A 21,569-nucleotide genomic window follows, 5' to 3' on the forward strand; every position below is an offset into this window, starting at 1 on the left:
TCCTCAAGTCTGGAGGAACATCTCTGCCTTACAGGCCCTGCGAAATTGCATTAAATCCTGCAGGGCCCTGATGGTGTTTGACAGAGAGTTCATCCAGGCTTGGAACAGCCGGGCATCTTTGGGGGCAGGGATCACCAGCAAATTATTTTCTGCCGAACAAAGTGCTCTCCTGGGGACATACTGAAGGAGATGGTCCTGAAGGTATGTGGGACCCTGACTGCTCAAGGCCTTAAAAGACAATACTAAGATGTTGAACCTGAGTTGGTATTCTACTGGGAGCCAGTGTAGCCATCCGTGGTGCCGTCCGTGGTGTTCCCACCAGGATATGTGCCACCGTGTTCTGGACCAGTTGGAGCTTCTGAGTCAGTCTCAAAGGCAGGCCAGCATAGGGCAAGTTACAGTAGTCTAGCCTGAAGGTGACCATTGTATGGAGTACTGTGGCTAGATCAGGGCGTGACAAGAAGGGGGCTAATTGCTGTGCTTGGTGTAGATGTCTTTGTTGGATTCAGTCTCAGCCTGCTCTTCTTTAACCACTGCACTATGGCCTCCAAGCCCATAGCCAGATTTTGTGTGGCGATATCTGGGTGGTCGTCCAGTAGCAGATATAGTTGGGTGTCATCCACATACCGATGGCACCCAGCTCAAAAATCTACACCAGCTGGGTGAGGGGGCGCATATAGATGTTAAATAACATTGGGAAAGGGTCTGCCCCTTGAGGGACCCCACATGATAATGGGTACCTGGTGGACATATCGTCCCCCAGTGCCATCCTCCGAGAAATTAGAAGAAACATTTCAGGGCCACCCCACGTACCCCCATGTCGGTGAGGTGGTGGGTCAAAAGTTCATAATTGACCATATTAAACACTACTATAAGATCTAGTAGTATCAGCAGTGCCGACTCACCTTGATCCAGCTGCTTATGGAGATTGTCTGTTAGGATGACTGTTACGGGCTCTTACAGGCCACCACCTAGAGGACACCACTCTGGGTTTCTCTTACAAGGGACACTGCTAGCTTCGGGTAGTAGCGGGGACCACTTACCCACTGGCTCCGTTCATCGTTATAAAACTCTCCTGGTTCACTCCAAGGCTTTTAAAACCGGCAGAAATTAGTAGACTGGACTCCGTTGTTTAACAGAATAAAACGGCTTTACTGTGACACCTTGCATTTCCCTCCAGCACAGCCTTAATCAGATACACGTTCCATATGTTCCAACAATTAAATGCCCTCCGGGATTCTTCCCAAAATGTGTCAGTTCCCTATGGCTGTTAGCCTCCAATCGTTCACAACCACCTCACTCACTCTCCGTCCCCATCTCCCCCTTCTGTCCGTTTTCTGTCCATCAACCTCCCGAACATTCCATTTCTCCACAACGCCCTATGTCTGCACATCGCCCTTCTCTAGGTGTTCCCTTTTTGGAATCCGTCACAATGACCATCACCGTCTCCATCCCATGGCCAATGTGAAAGCCGGACTGGAATGGAATGGATCCAATGCCAATGTGTCATCTAGGAAACTCTGAAGATGTTCAGTTAATGCTCTCTCAATTACCTTGCCCAGGAACAAGAAATTCGATACCGTGTGGTAACTGGCAGGATCGGAAGGATCAAATGATGGCTTTTTAAAGAGCAGTACAACCATAGACTCTTTATGACCCTCTAGATAGACCCCTGTTTTCAGGGACAGATTGGCAGTGTCCATCAGTGGGCCATGTATCCTCTTATTACCAGCTTTCACCAGCCATGGGGGACACAGACCCAAGAGGCATGTGGTTGTCCTAACAGCACCCAGAATCAGCAGAGGAGAGCAGGCTGAAGATGTCAAAAACTGAATCCAAAAGCAGCCAAGGGGGTTCCAGTTCACTTACTGAATCAGTATTGGCAGGCAGGTCATGGCAGAGCAACAAGGCTTTGTCTGCAAAGAAGCTCACAAATGCATCACAGCTAATAATCAAATTCCTAATATTTTGAGTCTTCTCCATGAGGGATGTCAGAGACTGAATTAAACAATTGTGCCGGGTGTGAGCTAGTGGACGCAATGGAGGCTGAATAGAGTTCCTTCTTTGCAGTCTTCACTGTCACCTCATGGGATCTCATAAACATTCTATAAGATGCTCTTTTTTAACGTTTTTATTGGTTTTCAAGAAGAAAAAAAATAAAGAGTGAGAGTGTTACATTGTAATTGTATCTTATCTAATTACTCATACATAACATCACAATATTAACTATTGATTTACTATAATAAAAACTATCATCTTAGCAACAACAATTTCCTTAATTTATATCTATATAAGCTTTTAACACTTCTAATAAATACTTTCATACTATACTTCCACTTACTGTTCAAAGTTATTAACTGTTTCCATCTACAAACCTATCTAAACAATCTGCTATGTCTAAACAAACTACTATCATTTCTGTTATGCTCTTACTGGCCTGCTTCATTTCAAAATTAGGCACTTCAAATTACTGATTACATTCTAGTTACTTTCTTACTATAAAAAGCCAAATTCATATTCTCATTCATAATTCAATATCAATGTTATATATGTTAATATTCATCCTCATTCCCAATATCAAAAATAGACAATATATAGTAAAAATAAGAACAATACCAAAAAGGATGCTATGATTTACTTATTTTGTAAAAAGTAAAGTAAAGGTTCCCTCGCTCGAAAGCCAGTCGAATCCGACTCTAGGGTTGCGGTGCTCATCTCCATTTCAAAGCCGAAGAGCCAGCACTGTCTGAAGACATTTCCGTGGTCATGTGGCTGGCATGACTAAACACCAAGGCGCACGGAACGCTGTTACCTTCCCACTGAAGTGGTACCTATTTATCTACTTGCAATTTCTTGCTTTCGAACGGCTAGGTTGGCAGGAGCTGGAACTAGAGATGGGAGCGCACTCCGCCATGCGGCACACTCGGGTCTCGAACTGCTGAACTACCGACCTTCCATAGCCTGCAGTTTAGCGTCTTAACCACTTGAGCCACCGCAGCTCCTACCAAGCTCCAAAAACCATTCTTTCTTAATGAGTTATAGCTATAAATTACATGGCTTTATTATATCCAAATTATCTATATCATCTTACAAAATTTCCTTTTATATATCAAATATTCAAATTATATCATATTTCTATTTTTTCACTCATATTCTATCAGCAGATATTGACTTTATATTTTTATTCTGCCCTTAGCCAATATAATATACATTCAGTTTCAGCAATAATGCAGCCTGCCTTAACATCTGGCCGAACATCTGTTCGAGCCCCACCATGGCCGGAGTGAGCTCCCAGCCTGCGTCCCAGCTCCCGCCCACCCAGCGGTTCAAAAGCCCGTTAAAGGGCGAGTAGATGAATGGGAACCTACCCTTAGTAGGGTAGGGGCACCCCCCTCGTCTGAGGAGTGAGGTGTGCGGTGGCAGCAGCAGCGAAGGAACAACAACAATGGCGGCGACAGCGGCGGTGATGGCGGATCCTGGCGGCAGAGACGAGGCGGCGCAGCGGAACATCGAGAGCCAGTGGAGCGATCCCTGGTGGCCTGCGGAGTTCCAACAGAAAAGCGGCCGGCGCGAGCAGCAGAAGGTGCGGATGACGTCATCTCCCGGCGCGGCGGAGCCTATCGGACGGAGCAAAGGCCGGGAGAGACGAACTCACACACCAAGACGGCTGCCTCACTGGAGAAGAACTGCGCCGGAGAGAGGAGCGTCCTGCCGACCAAAGGAGCCAAGGAAGCCGAAGCCGGAGACCAGAAGGAAGAGCCGCCACCACCGGGGTGCTAGGTAGGCTGACCCAACCCCTGAGAATGTGCCCATAGTTAGGGATCCATAAAAAGTGATTAGCACTACAAAGTTGTAAACCGCCCAGAGACCCCCATTGGGGGGGTTAGGGCGGTATATAAAATCGAAGGTTAAAATTTTTTTTAGTTAGTTACACATAGACTAGGGATCTTTATATCATTCTAATTATAATACTTGATTATTTTCTTCTCTTTCTGTGGTCTTTTTTCAGTACTGTCATAAGCCTGTGTCTTTTTTCTTTGTATGTAAAAACATTTATTTTTAATTCTTCCCATCTATACTCCAATCTTGGAATAAATGAGGGTTCCATTGAGCCTATTTTCCTTTCTAGTAGAAGAGTGTTCTCCCTTTCCATTTCATAAGTTATAAGATTTGTCTGCTTTCCAGTAATGTTGATGGTGTGTCCTGTCACACTTTTTTCCTCTTTAAGTTGTTCTGTACGGCCTCTTGCCTTTTGTTCAGTTGAGAAAGTCATTCCACATACTGAATTTTCTTGATTGAAGTCCTGTTCTTTAACTTGAATCTGCAGGCTCTGTGAATCATTCCCCTCAGTTGTTGTTTCCGGTTGAGTGTTCTGCTCCGTAGCATAAAGTCTCTCGAAAGTTTTTTTTTTTATCACCTGTTGAAGTTCATTTTCCAGAATCTCTTGAAATTTTGCCCAGAAAATATGCATCTCTACGTCTTCTGGTATAACTGTTTCATTAATCCTGTTCTGAGAAGCCATTTTCCTGTGGCGTCGACGTTTAAATCTGTTTAACACAGTCAGCAGTCTCTGTAGTTATGTTTTCGCTGCATCTCAAGAGGCTAAACGCTGTTCTCGGACTCAAGCTGCAGCAGCCATGTTAAAATCCAAGAATCTTTTATTATAACCCAAACAAAGTAGAGTCTCAAAATGGACCTGGGAAACAATCAGTCCTCTAGGAGAAAAAACACAGTCTTATATTGAAAACTACAAAAATAGTGGAGATTATAGCCCAGTAAAGGGAGAACGTTCTCTATGAAGGATATCACACAGTCTACTTTGTAAATCCCATGCAATAAATCAGAAAAGATGTTATTTTAAATTCAGTTCAGTAAAAAGATTTTAAAGGTTGTTATAAAGTTGAAATGAGAGTAGTTAAGTCTTTTTGCCCCTGGCAATGTTGATCTATCTTTAAGTCCCGATCTTGTCACTGCCACCAACAAAAAAAGGAAAGGTGGGGGGGAATTCCTGTCTCCTCGTTCCCTCTGCTTTTTAAGCAATTTAAAGAGGGGTACTCAGAGGGTCAACAGATCTTGAATGTTGCATTCATGGGTACTTATGATGGGTACTTATGATGTAAATCTTCATCATGTTATGATGAGGTACAGTTCTCTCTTGTAGGGGATGCTCACAGCTTGGTTGCAGTCATGGCTCCATGAATGCACAGCTCTGTGCTTGTGCTTCAGGACAGTTCCAGGCTTCAAATCGCTTGCTGCAGCTCACGATGAGCCCAAAATAAGCCCTCTGCAATCAGATCTCCCTCCAGGATACCCGGTGAAATTCTAAGAGCCCTCGGAAATACCCCTAAAAAGCATGGTCAGCGATCTCAGGAGCTCCCTGAGGATCAACTGCTTCGCTGCGGCATAGCCCCGCCTCCCTGGCAGATGCTCTTCTGGCTTTATCGTGAATACATTGCCAAACTCACTCAAATCATCTGAGTACCTGCTTTATCCCCAAGTTCTTCAGTATACTAGGGGGATGGTCAAAAATGGGAATGGAGAGGATGTCAGGGAGCAACCTCATTGATGGCTTCAGAGAGACGGGAATTCCAATCTCCTACCACCTCATCCAGTGAGGTGCCAGAAGGCATTGGGTCCCATAGAGCATTCTGAAACCTAATTGGGTCCATTAGTTTCTGCGGGCAAGCATGAATTAGGTTGCCGCCTAGATGGATGGGGGGAAGGAATACTCAGCTGGGTCTTCGACCAAGTGGTCTGACCATGGCATTTCCTCCTTCGAGGTCAGATCCACACCCATCACCATGCCAAAGATCAAATACAGGGTATGGCCTGTGTGGTGTTTTTGAATACTTTTTGCTAGTATTCAGCAGCAGTCACCCCACAAAAACCAGTGTGGTATAGCGGTTAGAGTTTCAGACCAGGACATAGGAGACTTAGATTTGAATTCCTACTCTGCCATGGAAGCTTACTGGGTGACTGTGGGCCAGTCACAGAACTCTCAACCTAACTTACCTCACACGTTTGTTGTGAGGATAAAATGGAGGAGAGGAGAATGATGTAGGTAGCTTTGGGTCCCCATTGGGGAGGAAGATGAAGTATAAATGAAGGTTGGTGGGTGGATGGGAAGGGGCGGAAGACAGGAAGAGAGAAAGAGGAAATAATGTGGGGAGAGGGGGATGCAGGGGAAAGTAAGTGTCCCATGCACAGGGCCAGCCGAAGGGGTTTCTATGCCCTAGGCGAGGATGCCTAGTGGCTCCCCCATCAGATGCCAACCTCCCGGTGGGGCCTGGAAACCTCCCAGCTGGCTGCCCATCTCACACCCGACGCAGGCCCCGGGGGCAGCCCACCCACTCGGCCCCACCCCTGCCTCAACCCCAAGGTGCACACACGGAGGTGGGGGGAGGGGAGACAGAGGGACAGACAGAGCCGGACCAGCACACTCACCTGGAGGCGCTGCTCCTGTTCAATGCTTGAAAGGCAGACTTCCAAGGACGGGGGGGGGGGAGGAAACCTAGCACCAGGCAGAGCGAGAGCCACTGCCGCAGCTTCCTCGCTGAGCAGGTAGCGCTCCGGCCCGGCTGCCCCTCCTGCATGGGTGCCTCCATGCCCCGGCCCAGCCCTGGGAAAGGTGATGCCCCGACGGGAGTCCCAGGAAGCCATAGGGCAAGCCGCGCCGCCACTAGCAGTGGCGAAAGAGCTCTGAGTGTGCCTTCTCCGCCGGGGAGGGTGGGGGAGCGCCCGAGCCCGCTGGTCTGTGCGCCTCACAGGGAGAGGGCCCTTCCTCCCTCCCTGCCCACCCCCCTCCCCACTCCTGATGGGGCGGCAGAGGCAAAGCAAGGTGGCAGTAAGAGGCGCCCAGCGGGCACCCAGAAAACCATGCTGGGGTGTTATAGTCTTATTAGTGCTGAGGTCCTCCCGCTGCTGCCACCGCTGCCTCCCTCCCCCTTCCCCCAGCCCCGCTGCCGCCGCCCCCCCAGCGGAACTTACTTACCTTCCCAGCTGGCTGGGGCACACTGCGTACGTAGGCAGCCAAGGGATCAATGGGCGCACCATGCGCCCATGGTGGCACCAGGGGCGGGTGCACGGCGGCGTAAAGCGGCATGCGCACTGCCACCACTGCGAGACGAGCAGCAGCTTTGGGCAGGGTGGGGGCTTTTGGTGGGGGGAGGGCGGCAGCCTGCAGGGCAGTTGGTGCCCTGCTCGGACCTCTGCTCTAGGCGAGAGACTAGCTGGCCTAGTGAGCGGGCTGGCCCTACCCATGCAAGCCCTTCAAGTTTCGCCACTCTGCAACTGGACCTGGCACAGCCTGGAAGCTGAAACAGGGTAGAGTTTTCCTGGGGAGAGGCTACCAGGGGAGGGAAGGAGGGACAGTTGACTATGGGGACAGATAAAAGGTTTGTTGGCTGTTAGATGAGAAGGAAGCAGGAAAACCAGAAAGGCTGATGTGGCGTTCAGGGAAGGGAAAGAAGAAATAGTGGAAGAGACTGAATGGGATGCCCCCCAAAAGTCCTTGTGGGTCCCCAGTTTGTAATTTCTTAGTAACCAGAACCCTTACCCCTAACTCTTCAGGATGGCTTTCAAACCATTGGAAGTTCAAGGCCTCCCACCTGCTTGTATGATCTCCAGCTTTGGTTGCCTTGGTGGATGACCTGTGCTGGGAGATGGACAGAAGGTGTATGACTTTCTTAATTCTTCTGGACATCTCACTGGCTTTTAGTACCATCAGAAAAGGTATCCTTCTGGTCTGTTTTTCTGGGCTGAGATTGGGAGGAATTTTTTTCTAATGGTTTTGATGCTGGGGACTGCTGCTCAGCTCCTAGGCCTTTGGTCTATGGGGTCTGGCAAGGTTCCATCTTGTCTCCTATTCTCTTTAATATCTACATGAAGCTGCCGGGTAAGGTCCTCCAGAGATTTGGGCTGGATTGTCAGCAATACGTGGATGACACTCAGTTCTGTCCCACTCTTCCAGCTGATCTCAGGGAGACAGTAGGGACCCTAAATTGAAGATTAATTAAATTGAAGATTAATCCTGACATGATGAAATTGCCACAGTTTAGCTCAAGGTCTGACCTGGGATTTAAGGTGTCACCAGTTCTGGATGGGTTTGCACTTCCCTTGAAGGAACAGATCCATAGTCTAGGGGTGCTCTTGGATCCAGGGCTACTGCTGGATAAGCAGATGCCAGCTGTGGCCAGGGGTGCTTTTTACTAGCTTCAACTGGTTAGCTAACCAGTCACAACCTTTCCTAGGCAGAAAAGATCTAGCCACTATGGTGCATGTCCTGATTACATTTAGATTATATTACTTCAGTGGGGCTGACCCTGAAAAGTTTTTAGAATCTTAAGTTTGTTCAGAATGCTGTAGCCAGTATGTTGACTGGAGCAGGTCGTAGGCCCATCTACGCTGGCTCTCAGTCTGTTCTTTCCAGGCACAATTCAAGATGGTTCTGTTGACCTTTAAAGCCATATATTGGTTTGGGACCAACATGCCTGAAGGAGCACCTACTCCCTTATGAACCTAGCTGACCAGTGTGGTCATCTTCTGAGGCCCTGCTTCAGGTGCCCTGCTTTCTGAAGGCCTTCTTGGTTGTGGCACCCAGACTCTGGAATTCTCTCCCTATGGAATTCTCTCCCCTTCTGTTGCCATCATCCTCCAGTGGGTGAAGACTTTTTTGTTTCGTTTGGTGTTCCCTCAATGATTCCTCCTTCCTTTCCAGTGTTTTATTTGTTGTTTCTATGTTTTTGTATGCATAGCTCTTTTTTTTGTTTGGTTATTTTTGTATAGGTCTGGTTTTAATGATATGCTTTTTATTGGTTTTAATTGTTTTATTAATCTGTTGTCTCCTTGGTGGCTGTTTTGAGAGCAGAAAGGTGGGGTATAAATTTTGTAAAATAAAATAAAATATCCTCTAATATTTTACTTGTGTCAAACAATTTGACGAGTCTTCTGCTTCTTAGTCTGTGTACGGTATGGATTTATTTTGTATGAGATTTTTTCCCCCTCAGACTACTGAGAGTACCACTTAGAATTAATTTTTAAAAGTTGAATACGGATTATTAAATAATATGTTTCATTGGATTTCTATGAAATACTATTTTGGGGTTTGATGTATAAATTGGTGGTAATGTGACGATGATAATATAATACACACTACGTAACAATATTGTTGCAAGATCGCATGTAAATTAGTGGAGGAATGGTAGTGCTGGATGGTGCTTAATATTTATGATTAATATATATATTTTTTCCTTTTCCTCTAGGAAAAGTGGGACAGCATGACTAGAAAGTGGAGAGATAATTCTTTAGTTCAGCTAGTGAAATTGTTTCTCATTGATGAGGTATAGCAGTAACAAATAATTCATAATGCAAGATATGATAAGCAGTGCATATTCTTTCATATGTATTTTAATTTTACTCCATAGGTACATGTTGTGAAAGATGAAAGCCGTGGTGCTACTCTTGAAGTTGTGGTTAGCCGGATGAAAACTGTTCAGTCTTCCCTTTCACATAGCTCTGAGAACCATGACACAGTCCGCCCTATGAGGTTTGTGGCGGTTTCTGCGACAATCCCAAATGCTGAAGATGTAAGAAAAGTTAATTATATTTTTTTGTTTCTCTTTCAAAAACAGTGTGTTTTCTCTCTACAAAAATATACATGCATATAATTGTTTAAAGGGAAAAGAAGTTTCCCATTGTTATGATAACTTTGGAGTTTACCGCTGTTGTGATAATTTTTGAATTAAGAAGTAATGTAAATATGCACTTTGAAGACGAACATTTTACTTCTGCTTAGTTTATTTGGTGAAAACAAAATTTATGGCACTAATACCTGTCAGCAAGCTACCAAGTTTTCTTTTCTTTCCCTTTTCTTCATGCGCATTCCTTCCCCTGCGCTTAATTGCCGTTCTACTGTACCGGGTATCTTTCAAGGCCGCTGGAGGAGTCGCTGAGATCATTGCTTTGGCTTTAGTCAGGATGAGCCGTGGGAAGCTTGTACCTGTTTTGCTTTGGGTAGCAGTTGGTTCCCAAGCCTCATGGCGTGTGAGGGAACCATAGTAATTGGATGTTGCTGATACGAATGTACTATAACCTTCCATGCGCATAGTTTACCTGTCATTCCTAACAGTGTTCCTGTCCATGCATCTATAGCTTCAAATAAAGTAAAACCTTCCTGCAAGTGTGTACTTCATTGTCGCTGTGGGTCCTGACAATACCCAAGTTCCTTCACTTGATGTACTAATGAATAGGGAGTAATAGCTTGCTGGTACAGCACATGCCTTGCAGATTATTTTTTTTCCTTGATTTGACATGACTCCTTCTCCAGTAGTGCCAAATCATGAGCAGCCTGTTTTTTTCTTGGTTAAGCTCTGCTTTACTTTATATCCCCAAATACTTGAAGTTTTCTGGCAAGGAGTTTTTAGAATACTGTGCAGGATTTAGGTTTTTTTGAGTGTTTGGTGTGAAAGCTGTTAGTGGGGCTGTGCATATGTGTGTGTGTGTGAATTAGAAAGAGAGAAAGGAAGCTCCTCCTCTCCATGGTCCCAAGAATCTTTTCATTCCTGTTGACATTTGTTTCTCTGATACGCTTCTGCTACTCCTAGAGATGTGGAGGCCCGGAAAAAAACCGGAAAAATTAGGAAAAAAACTGTTTTTTCCCTGTTTTTTTCCTGAAGATTTTTTGTTTTTTTCCGAAAAATTGGAAAAATTGAAAAAAAGAAAAGAAAAGAAAAAAATGATTTTGGAACGTTTTATTTTAACATGATGAATAAAATATTTTAAGACAAGGTGTTCAAATATTTTCCAAATCATTTCTAAAATATATATACATGGTATCAGATTGATCTAATTTCTGTGCACTGAGGACAAGCAAGTCCTAGTTACAAACTGAACTCTCCAATGCAAGAACAAGATGCATTTCTTCCTTTAGAAGGTGCTATTGTCAGAAGAAAATAAAAAGGTTTCAGTTTTGTTTTTGCATGTGGGTGGGTATTCTGTTTGTAATAATTGTTTGGATACACTATATTTTTAATATGCTAGTTGTGATAATTTCATGCCAAATAAAAATGTCCATAGTCATATTTTATGTTCCTAAAGTAACAGAATGACTTTCAATCTAGAAAAGACAAAAGAAATGCTAATGTAGCATTTTTTTCAATTTTTCCGAAAATTTCCGTTTTTTCCGAAAAAACCCGGGAAAAAAACGGGTTTTTTTCCGAGCTTCAAAATTTCCTGAAATTTTACATCTCTAGCTACTCCACCCTTTGTTTTAATTTGAAAGGCCTCACTGAGATATCCAAGCTAGTAAACAGGATCACAGCGTGAACTTGGTGATGCTAGGATGAACCATAACCATTCAAGATATGTTTACGTTACATGATAATGTCACAAGAACAATCCAAGTCCTTCCATCCCATCATTCTGAATTGGGTATTGAGTGGATAAGAGGAAATGCCAGCATTGCTTTAACCAGCCAAATGCTCTCCCTCTTTTGCCAAACCATATGTGCAGTTTCATTGCCTTACATTTTGCCTTACTCTAACTTTAGTTATGCATAGTTATACCTAACTAATTGTTGCAGCAGAATGTGGGTGTGGATGCACATTTGCGTATGGATATAATATAATCATGTTGCATGTTTTTAACATCAGGTGTACTTTAGGATTTATCTCCATCCACATTCTCTCCTATCTAGTTAACTATATGTGACACACATGGCGAAACCTGTAGGGCAAAGGAGTTGAACTCATTTGTTATGAGGGCCGGATCTGACATGAATGTCACTTTGACAGGCTGGGCCATGTGTGCCATAAAATGTAATGCCAGGTACCGGAGATATAAACTTTATAAAGGACAACAACTGGTAAGCACTGAGTTGGTCTGTCCTCACTGCAAGGCCTCATGGGCTGGGAATGGAGTGCAGAGGAAAATGGCCGAGATTGGAGAGCCAGCTATGCAGCACTGGGCAGATGCTCCCATGCTCCAACAGAGGATGGTCTGCACACCCCACGTGCAAACGCTGATCCCTGCGGCCATCCGGGACAGCATTCCTGGAGCTGCAGGCCAAGTGGAGAGATATGAATGCAGCTGCAGTGGCTCCCAACTTACCAGTGAGGCCTTACCAGAACCCCTTCACCTGAAGTGAAAGGGTTCTGCTTGACTGCTGCAGCCACAATTGGAGTGGCTTTTCCCATGCATCTCCAAACAGATTCCTGTTCCCTCCCTTGCACCAGTTGTTCACGAGCTGCATAACATTTGACACCTCTGTGTAGAGTTTTCAAGGCAAGAGACATTCAGAGGTGGTTTGCCATTGTTGGCTTCTGCCTAGCAATCCTTGATTTCTTTGGTGGTCTCCCACCCAAATACTAACACGGGCCAACCCTGCTTAACTTCCAAGATCTGATGAGATCTAGTTAGCTTGGGACATCCAAGTCAGAACTATGTGGCTAGATTAGGGCAACTAAATTTTGGCATGGTTTCCTAGTCAGCTGATTCATGTTTTGTGTTTCCCTAGTCCAGCACGTGCCCTGTGAACTGTTATGTACCCTTTCTCAAAAAGAGAGATAAATTTACTCTGAAGGTGGGCCTCTTGTCATCAAGGGGAAATATCAGTTGAATGAACCCCTCTCCCTGTTTTGGCTCAACATGTTGATATTGGGCTAAACAAACAAATATTTTAATTCAGTGTAAAGCAGTTTCTTATGTTCATGTTTGTATCATTTTTTTAAGTGGAGGCCAGGGTATATCAGTGCTACTGACTGCTGGAGTTGGGCTGACATTCTCTTGAAAAATACTTTATGTTCAGTTATATATTTATGCCATGAATGTGACAACTGAAAAATGTACAGAATGTCTTTTCCAACTATGAGTGGGTATCATAAATATCTGTCCCATCATCATATTATATAAACAAGCTCTGACTCACAAGGACACATGCTTTCCATTTAACCATTCCATGTTGGTATTAGGTGGTCTAAATCAAAGTAAAATATATATCAGGTCAATATTTTATGTTCATAGGCAAGAAGAGCAGATTGAATAACAGCATACTGTAGACCTAAAAATACTTGTTTCACTGAAGTTTCCATGCTTTAAGTACAGCTCTGATTGGGCAAGTGCTTTCAAGATTTCAGCCCAGGGCAGTATTTTCCAGTTTCAAGCCTAACACGCTTTCTTTTCTCTTTAAAGATTGCAGAATGGCTTTCAGATGGCAAGAACCCCGCTGTATGCCTGAAAATAGATGAAAGACACCGACCGGTGAAGCTTCGCAAAATAGTTCTTGGATTTCCCTGCAGTAGCAACCAAACAGAATTCAAATTTGACTTAACGCTTAACTACAAAGTAGCTAGTGTTATTCAAACGTATTCTGAACAAAAACCAGCTCTCGTGGTATATACTTGGGCTTTCCCCTTGTAATTGTAATTGTCATGTGTGTATTTTAGCATTATTCCCACCAACAATGAATTCTTTTATTTACAGTTCTGTGCCAAAAAGAAAGGAGTTCAGCAGGCAGCTTCTGTCCTAGCAAAAGATGCTAAATTTATTATGAATATAGAACAGAAACAAAGGTATTTTTCCAGCACATGATTCATCCTAGCATATGACTGAATTTACACATAGGACTTAATGCTGTTTAGCTGTCTCCCTCTGTTGGTATGCTTATGTGAAAAACAGAAAGGCAGTTTTAAATGCACTTGTACTTCCTAACTGATTGATAGAAAGGTTGATTTGCAATCTCAAGCTTTCTGTGCTTTTCAATGCAGTGGTGATCTTTCTGTACTCAGTGTCAGATTTAGCAAGAGTTATTTATAAAGACCCAGTTTATAAAATCGCTGACATCAAGGTTTGTAGCTTGTAAGCTTTTTGCATGGATTGACAATGAAACTCATACTGATATTACTTTAATCACCAGATGATTATGCTAATATAGGGTTACCATATTTTGAAAAGCAAGAAAGAGGACATATTTCCTGACTGACTACTTCAGACAAGTGATCACTATGACAAATCTCATTTTAAATACCCCTACTATTTAAGTTGTGATAATTGCTACTGACTGGGAATATACCTAGCTTCCAACCCAAAAAGAGGACATTTTCATCAGTTTTTTAAAAAGAGGATGGACACCAAAAAAAAGAGCACATGTCCTCTAAAAAGAGGACATCTGGTAACCCTAGCTAATAATAATGTCGCTTATCATAGTTTTCAAGGAACATTTTGGAGAATATGGGTCAGCAGTTTCAGTGCATATGGTTCCACATGGTTTACTTTCAGTTTGCTTCTTTAGTATCTGGAATTAATTTTCTTTGTGAGATCTGCACATTGACAGTAGTCTTATGTCAGCAGTAGAAATATGGATACTTACTATCCCCAAAGGTTTTTTTTCTCTCCATAAAACTGCCTTACTAAAACCCTTAAATGTCCGCTTTAATGAACTGAAAGTTGTTTTTCTGATCAGAAAGAATTATTCTATAAAATCACCTATACTCCATTTTTTTTTTGCCATCAAGTGGCAGCCAGCTTATGGTGACCCTGAGGTGCTATACAAGAAGGTAGGAAGATGTTAAGATCAGCATGAAGAATTATGCCAGCACACCCTAGTTTAGTCTGCCTACATCTCTGTTAAAATCAAACACAATATTCTATCCATAAAGGAAAAAGGATGGCTATAGAAAAGGTACAGCTGGAGGAGAATTTTTTTTTTATGAGACTGGGAAAAACATTCTTCTACACTTTGCTGCTCTTCTGGTGTGAGCTTTTCATTGCTGGTATACCATGAATCTCAGCAGCATGAGATTGTCATGCAGACAGGGATTTTTTAAATCAGATTATAGAATCTAAGATGTTTTTACTTATAGAAGATGCTAATTTCTGTCAGGAGCCTCCCTTTTTTGTACCTGGGAGGAAAAATATCAAAACTTTTTTTAGTGGTATTCGCCCCCTCTGCGAATAACAAAAATCATGGATTGGGGCCACACTTACTCAACAGATTTTTCTGCAAACTTGGGGGACCACTTAGGTTTGCAAAAAAATCTGAAAAGTAAAAATTTTTTAAAAATCATTGGGGGAATTAATTTGTTCCCAAATTAACATAAGCACAGACAACACATTTATCGTTGGGCAACTGAAGAGGGGCCCAGTGGTGGCTGCGGCAGAGATGGAGCTCAGGAACCCAGCTGGAGCAGAGCCTGGGGGACAACGGTGGGCCCAGCTGTGGCAGAGGCCAGGAGCCGCTCCGGGCCCAACCGCAGTGATGGCAGACACCAGGAGCTGCTCTGGGCCTAGCTGTGGTGGATGCCGGGAGCCACTCTGGGCTCATATCAGCTCCTAGACACTGCTGTGGTTGTGGCCAGGCTCCAAGATGGGTCACGAGTACATCTGTCCACCAATCTCCAATTCTGATATATTTATTTCCTTTGCTATGTCCCCCCCAAAATTAAACCCAAACAAATGGTGACCATATAAATTAAGCTTGTTATTCCAGTTTGGTCCTTACATATGTTAAACACCTTTATTATGCTGTATGCTAATTTGCTGTATGCTAATTTGCTGTTCACACTCTACCTATGTGTATGGACTGGTAACTTTCATTTCAATGTATCTGAAGAAGTGCATGCACATGAAAGCTTATATCTTGAATATAATTTTGTTCGTCTTAAAGGTGCCACTGGACTCAAACTCTGTTTAGGATGACACTGTTGATTTAGATAGGGAAGAGGGTAAAGGGTGTTACAAGCAAATTTTCCTCTAAGAAGGACTTTCCAACTTCGTATCTGTTCAGTAGGAAGTATATGATTACAAAGCAATCATGATGACATCCATGATGGACATTTTTTTTGGTAATGTAATTTTATTTTAGTGTATTATTAATGTTGCAATTAATAATTTTCTTTTTTACAGATTACAAAAGTCTGCAAATTCAGTAAAAGAAGCCAGACTGAGAGGTATGCAGGGTGTGCTAATTGGAGCAAGTATGGTAATGTTTCTGTGGTGAGAAAATCTGATCATATTTTGGTTTTGACTTTTACTTGTAGATCTTTTGATCTGTGGAGTAGCTTATCATCATGCTGGAATGGAGGTATCTGACAGAAAAATAATTGAAGCAACTTTTACTATGGGAGACATACCAGTGCTTTGTGAGTATAAGTATCTGAAGAATCAAAGATGTTGTTATCATATTGTGTTGGCTCCAGGTCAAGAATCATGCAAGGACCATGGATCTTCGTGGCTTTCCATTCCCCTGAGCAGTCCTTTCCAACCCCAGGAAAGTTTGTTCCAGGGCTGTGGACCTATGTGGACTAGTAGCTATATGCGATGAGAGGTTGCATTGAAGAAGGGGAAGGGGGCACTTCTGGTGGATGGCTGCACGCTGAGCAGTCGCACCTCCCGGACCTCCCGGGGGTGAAACTGCACGCAGGCGGAAAGGGGCGCGCGCGATGTATCGCACTCCTCCCAGGAGACTGGCGAACGCCTCCTGGCCAAGGGACTTCTGAGAGGTTGCCTCTTCCCCAGCACAATGCTGGGGAATCGAGGCGCTTCTCCATCCCTATGGCCCCTCTGTCTGTGTCCGTTTGGAATTAGTGAAGCTGGCAGGGACAAGCGCAGGAGATTGAGCGGTGGAAAACAAAAGTAAAAGAGGTCGGATGGCCGATAATGAACATGAGTCAGATGGAAGCGATTTGATAAACTAAAAAGAAAGCTCCCCCAATACCCCATGGACTAGAGGGCAAAGCGAGCGGGGGAGGGGCCCCTCCCAGGCGCACAAACTCTAAGTGAGATCGGGGGAGGAGCAGAAGCAACACGGTTAAAAAACTGCTGGAAAGACTTACCAAGGCACGCATGAGCGGCGGAGGGCAAATTCAGAGACTTTTAAAAGTTGGGCAAAAGTAAACAATCGAAAAAGATGGTGGGGAAGAGGACGGAGAAGGAGAAGCTTTTAAAAACGAAAGGAGCTGAGAGTCCAAGACCGGAAGGAACTACTGAGTTGGCTAAAACAATGGCAGAGTCCCTGCACCCTCTGCTGGATCAAATGACTAATCTTCAAGAGCAGCTGTCAAAAATGAATCAATACATATCTACCCAGCAGACACAAATCAATGATACACTTAAAATCCTGGACCAAACAACAGAGAAAGTGAAAGAGCTTGACGCCACCACACAAAAGGTGAAGAAAAAGGTGTATAAATTGGAAAAGAAGCAAAACTTAACAGAACAGCTTTTACAAATACAAATGGAAAAAGCAAATCTGGTTCTTCGCTTCCAGGATGTCCCAGAGAGCAAAGGAGAGAATCTGAAGCATATGATGAGGGAAGCATTGGCCCCAGTGACAGATTTAAAGGTGGACTATCTTATGAGCGAAATGGATGTGGTCTACAGGTCCTATTCCATATATATAAAGAAGAATAATCTGCCTGGGGAAATTGTGGTGAGATTCTCGAAGAGGCACATAAGGGATTGTATCCTGAGAGCGACGGCGGGGACACCTTTGAGAATTGAGGACAAGACTGTTCGGATTTTGAAAGATATTCCATTTGAAATAAGACAACGGAGAAAGAAGTATAAAGATTTAATCCTTTTTCTTCAAACCAATGCAATTGGCTATAGGTGGTTATACCCAGAGGGCGTGACCTTTAAACTCCAGGAAAAGAAAGAAAAGATTGACTCTGTGGCAAAAGCATGAGACTTTTTGAGAGCACAGTGGGGTGAGCCAGAGGAGGTGGATAAAGAAGAAAAGGACAGTAAGTCCAGTGGCGAGTTGGACCCGGGGTCCTCTGGAGAGGACTCTGTTGGAGAAAGGTGCAGCGGCTCCTAGAAGTCCATACAAACTGCGGAAGAGACAAGACAAGAAGAAATGAAGGTTGAAAGTCTCTGAATGGAACTCTGATAAATAAGATATTTTAACATGGAGATGCTGAGGGAATCTTTGTAACAGTTAAACTTAAGATTTAAAAGTTATAAAAGCATGACTGACTAAGTTCATAGATTGTAGTGTTTAAAGGGATGGTATAGTATCTAAGCTATTTTGAAGATCTCCTCTCTGGGGTTTTTAGTCAGTAGTGGTTATCTTTACTTTCTCCCTAAATGTAGTACCCCTCCCTTTTTTATTGTAGTTTGTAGTCTATATATAAAATGCAATAAAAAAATCCCCTCCGGGGGGCCAAAAAAGAAGAAGAAGAAGGGGGCAAAATGGCTCTCTCCACTTTCTTCTGTGTTTGGAAATCTGCTCACAGGAGAGGCAAGAGGGAGTGATTTCTTTCACATGGCTGTTATTTCACATGGGTCCTGCAACACTGGGAATGAATTTTCCCAGGGTTAAAAAGGATTGCTGAGAAGGAGGAGAAAGCCAGGAAGAACATCAGCGACTCCCACTGACAGAATGTGGGATCCAGCCCATCATTTTTTTTTAAAAAGCAGCATATCTTTAACTGTGAATGGCCAACACATTACCACCCCCCTAGTATCCCATAGTTATGCTATTTTAAGAAAGAATAAGTGATAAACATGTTCATGGCATTCCCATTATCAACCCGAGTGCATGACTGGCTTTCATGGGTTGTGTGTAGAGTGACAGACCCTCAAGGTCAGTGTCAAATGGTTCCCTTTTTTGAGGAACACTAAAATGTTCATTCTTTGTAATATAAATAATTTTTTTATTATTCCTCTGGAACAAAATCATAAGAATGGGGTAACTGAGATAACTTTTAACATCATTTTTACTCATTATCTTTCCAACAAATTTAGCAATATACAGTTTTAGAGAAAAATTATAGCATAAGGATGCTGACAAACAGTAATTTTCATAATTTTCACCTATATTTGTATTGTTACTGCTATGGTATAGCCAAGAATCTTTATTACATAGCAGAGTGCACAAGGCTTACATGCAGCAGCAGCTTATCTGTACTGTATGTGCTAGCACAGATACAAAGTTACGCGGAGCCCCTTGTCAGTTTCAAACTAACAAGAATCCTTTATTCAGGGAACGACATTCTAGATAATATAGGTGAGAGCTAGGGATAGAATCTGATCCAACTGGCTAGGATGAATGCAGATGCAGAATGTATGTCCTGCATCCATGGTAGCAAAGATGGAGAGTGAGAGCTCCTTCTGTGTGTGTGTGTGAGAGAGAGAGATGTGTTAAGTTAGAAGGAAGGAAGTTTTGTCCCTAAGAATAGCATTCTACTGCAAAGGGATAGTGTCAGATAGCAGGAAGAAAAGGATGCTCTGTGTTTCTTTCTGTCTATCTTTAAATTTATGGTGCTGTCTCTGAAGTCTGAGGCAGGAGACAGCATACACTCCTCCACTTCCAAACATTTTTTGTCTGATATGCTACTGCTAGAAGTACTTGTAATATGTAAAACTTGAGTGCCAACAGTGTGCTAGGCATGGACTATCTCAGTACATGGTATGAAAAAAGAAAAATATTTTGATATGGCCCAGTACTCTGAGCCAAACTAGAGGTGATGATATGCTAGAGTCTACCGTGGGGATGCTTCTGCCTCTCTAGGGATTAAGTTCACCCTGTTTGCAAACCCACAAGGGTCTGATCCGGATCAGGACTGTAGGCTGGGAGGAAGAGAGGTTCTAGAAAAGCGCAGGTGTTGAGACCACATCAGACAACACATGCAATTTTCTAGAACCTAACCTGCTGGTTTGGGGTGCTTGAAAATGGTACATGAGCAGGGGGAAACAAGTGCCCCTCCACCCATGCCGTAGCCCTGATCAGGATTAGGCCCCCATGGCTTTCCCAGACAGGGAATTTCATCCCTAAAAAGGCAGAGGTGCCCCCGTGGCAGAATCAGGGATATCACCATGTCTATGTTGGCTCTCATAGCAGGTGAAATAAGTGGGATTCTATCAACATAGATTTTGATTCTAATTAGTGCACAGCAGAAGTAGTTATTTACAAATAGTTATTTGTAACTATTGTACTATTACAAGTAGTTATTTACATATATATATCATTAGTTTCTTCTGCCTTCTCCAACTGGTGCAAAGTTCTGGGGCAGGGCTTGCACTGGAGACTGATGGGGTGTTTATATTATTTACTTTATTTACAAGGTACAAGCAGTGCACAGGGCAACAGTTACCCAGAGAGGGAAAATTTTTTGGGAACAACTAATGTGCTGTATTGTTGTTTAATGACAATAGATTATTAATGAGTTTAATATTTTCAGTGTTACAAGATTTAACTTAAATATGTTAGTACTCTTGCCTATGTAACTACATAAGAGTGTTTCTGTCTCGATAATGCTCCTTCTTTTGTTTAATATAGAATATGTATTCTAACTTCAACTTTTATTTTTTCCCCTGCCTCTCAGATGGCAAAAGATAAGATACTTTGTGCTATGGTAGCATGGAGTGCAGCAGTTTGCAATGAAGACATTTATATGTTTAAATTCTTTCCTTTCCTTTGTCCAAAAAAGCTTGATGGCCCAATGTCTTAAAAAGTATAAAAATCTGAAATTTCATTAGTAAACTCTATTTATTTCCAAAAAGACAAAAGGAATTAAAAAATTGCAACATCCAAAGTTATATTAGAATTTTGATCTGATAGGAGGAAGGGGACCACGCTGCTTAGATTAGAATCAGAGACATTCACCAACCATGGTAAAATGAAACGACATCTTGAGTTGGAATATAATTGAGAAATTGTATCTATTGTTTAAATTCTATAAAGATGCCAAGTAGTACAATTTTATATGCATAAATATCCCCCACCCCACCCCCAAAAAACCCCTCTCTGTTTTTCCCCCCTTGGTTTCATTTTTGGAAATTTTACATCTCTAATCTGTCCTATCCTTCATGATCCACTGGGACCCACTCCAGTACACAACAATCTTTCTTTGGAGAAAGTACAGCATCTTTTCCTAAGCACCCCATCACATTCTTTCAATGTATTTCAGGGTTAAAAGGAGAAATTCATGACACCTCCCGTTTCTGATTGATTGGTCATGACAGCTGTTGATAGTGTATCTCAGATGTTATTGGTCCCATTCTTCTGTCTACTGTCTGAGTTCAATTCATTTCCTTAAAATCATAGATGGTCAAAAAACAATATTCAAAAGAGAGAATTGCACAGGAATAACCAATACATGCATAGACATTACATCAAACCAGCATACCACAGTAGGGAAGCCTCTATCATAATATGCTGTGCAAATATTTAAAGTTCAGTTAGGTGATCATCTCTTCAAGAAACAGCAAGAGATTGTACGTATTTAGTTCTGATTTTCCCAGCAGCTACAGCAAAATGTGTTAGGAATCAAGTATTTGTCCAAGTCAACAATAAATAGCAGGTTTTTTTCAAAATCCATTAACCTAGTGTTCTACTAAGAAAGCCAGAAAAATATCTCTCTAGGATTATTATATAAAGACTGTAAAAACTGTAATGGATTGAATTCTTAACTGTGCCTTAGGCCTCTTTCACATGGGCTATTAGCACCAGGTTCGGTGCTGTTGGGAAGCACGTTTTTCCTGCTTCGCATAACATTGTGGTGTCCCTTCTTGGGGATTCCCTTCCTGGGCTTTTCTCTAATCTTTCCCAAATGTGCTTTTTTGGGGAGGGAAGT

At 42.9% G+C, this 21,569-nt stretch overlaps 1 protein-coding gene across 1 annotated transcript in view; it reads left to right on the forward strand.

The window, feature by feature from the left end:
- HFM1 (HFM1, ATP-dependent DNA helicase homolog) overlaps positions 1 to 21,569 on the forward strand; it is a 91,490-nt gene that overhangs the window by 19,128 nt on the left and 50,793 nt on the right. The window contains exons 8-13 of the mRNA XM_015420183.1: positions 9,261 to 9,338; positions 9,423 to 9,584; positions 13,186 to 13,386; positions 13,477 to 13,565; positions 15,898 to 15,941; positions 16,032 to 16,133. Of these exons, the coding sequence (XP_015275669.1) occupies positions 9,261 to 9,338; positions 9,423 to 9,584; positions 13,186 to 13,386; positions 13,477 to 13,565; positions 15,898 to 15,941; positions 16,032 to 16,133 (676 nt within the window). The remainder of the gene's footprint in view (positions 1 to 9,260; positions 9,339 to 9,422; positions 9,585 to 13,185; positions 13,387 to 13,476; positions 13,566 to 15,897; positions 15,942 to 16,031; positions 16,134 to 21,569) is intronic.

Source organism: Gekko japonicus, unplaced genomic scaffold, assembly GCF_001447785.1.
Source record: "Gekko japonicus isolate JY-2015 unplaced genomic scaffold, Gekko_japonicus_V1.1 scaffold134, whole genome shotgun sequence".
Lineage (NCBI taxonomy): Eukaryota > Metazoa > Chordata > Lepidosauria > Squamata > Gekkonidae > Gekko > Gekko japonicus.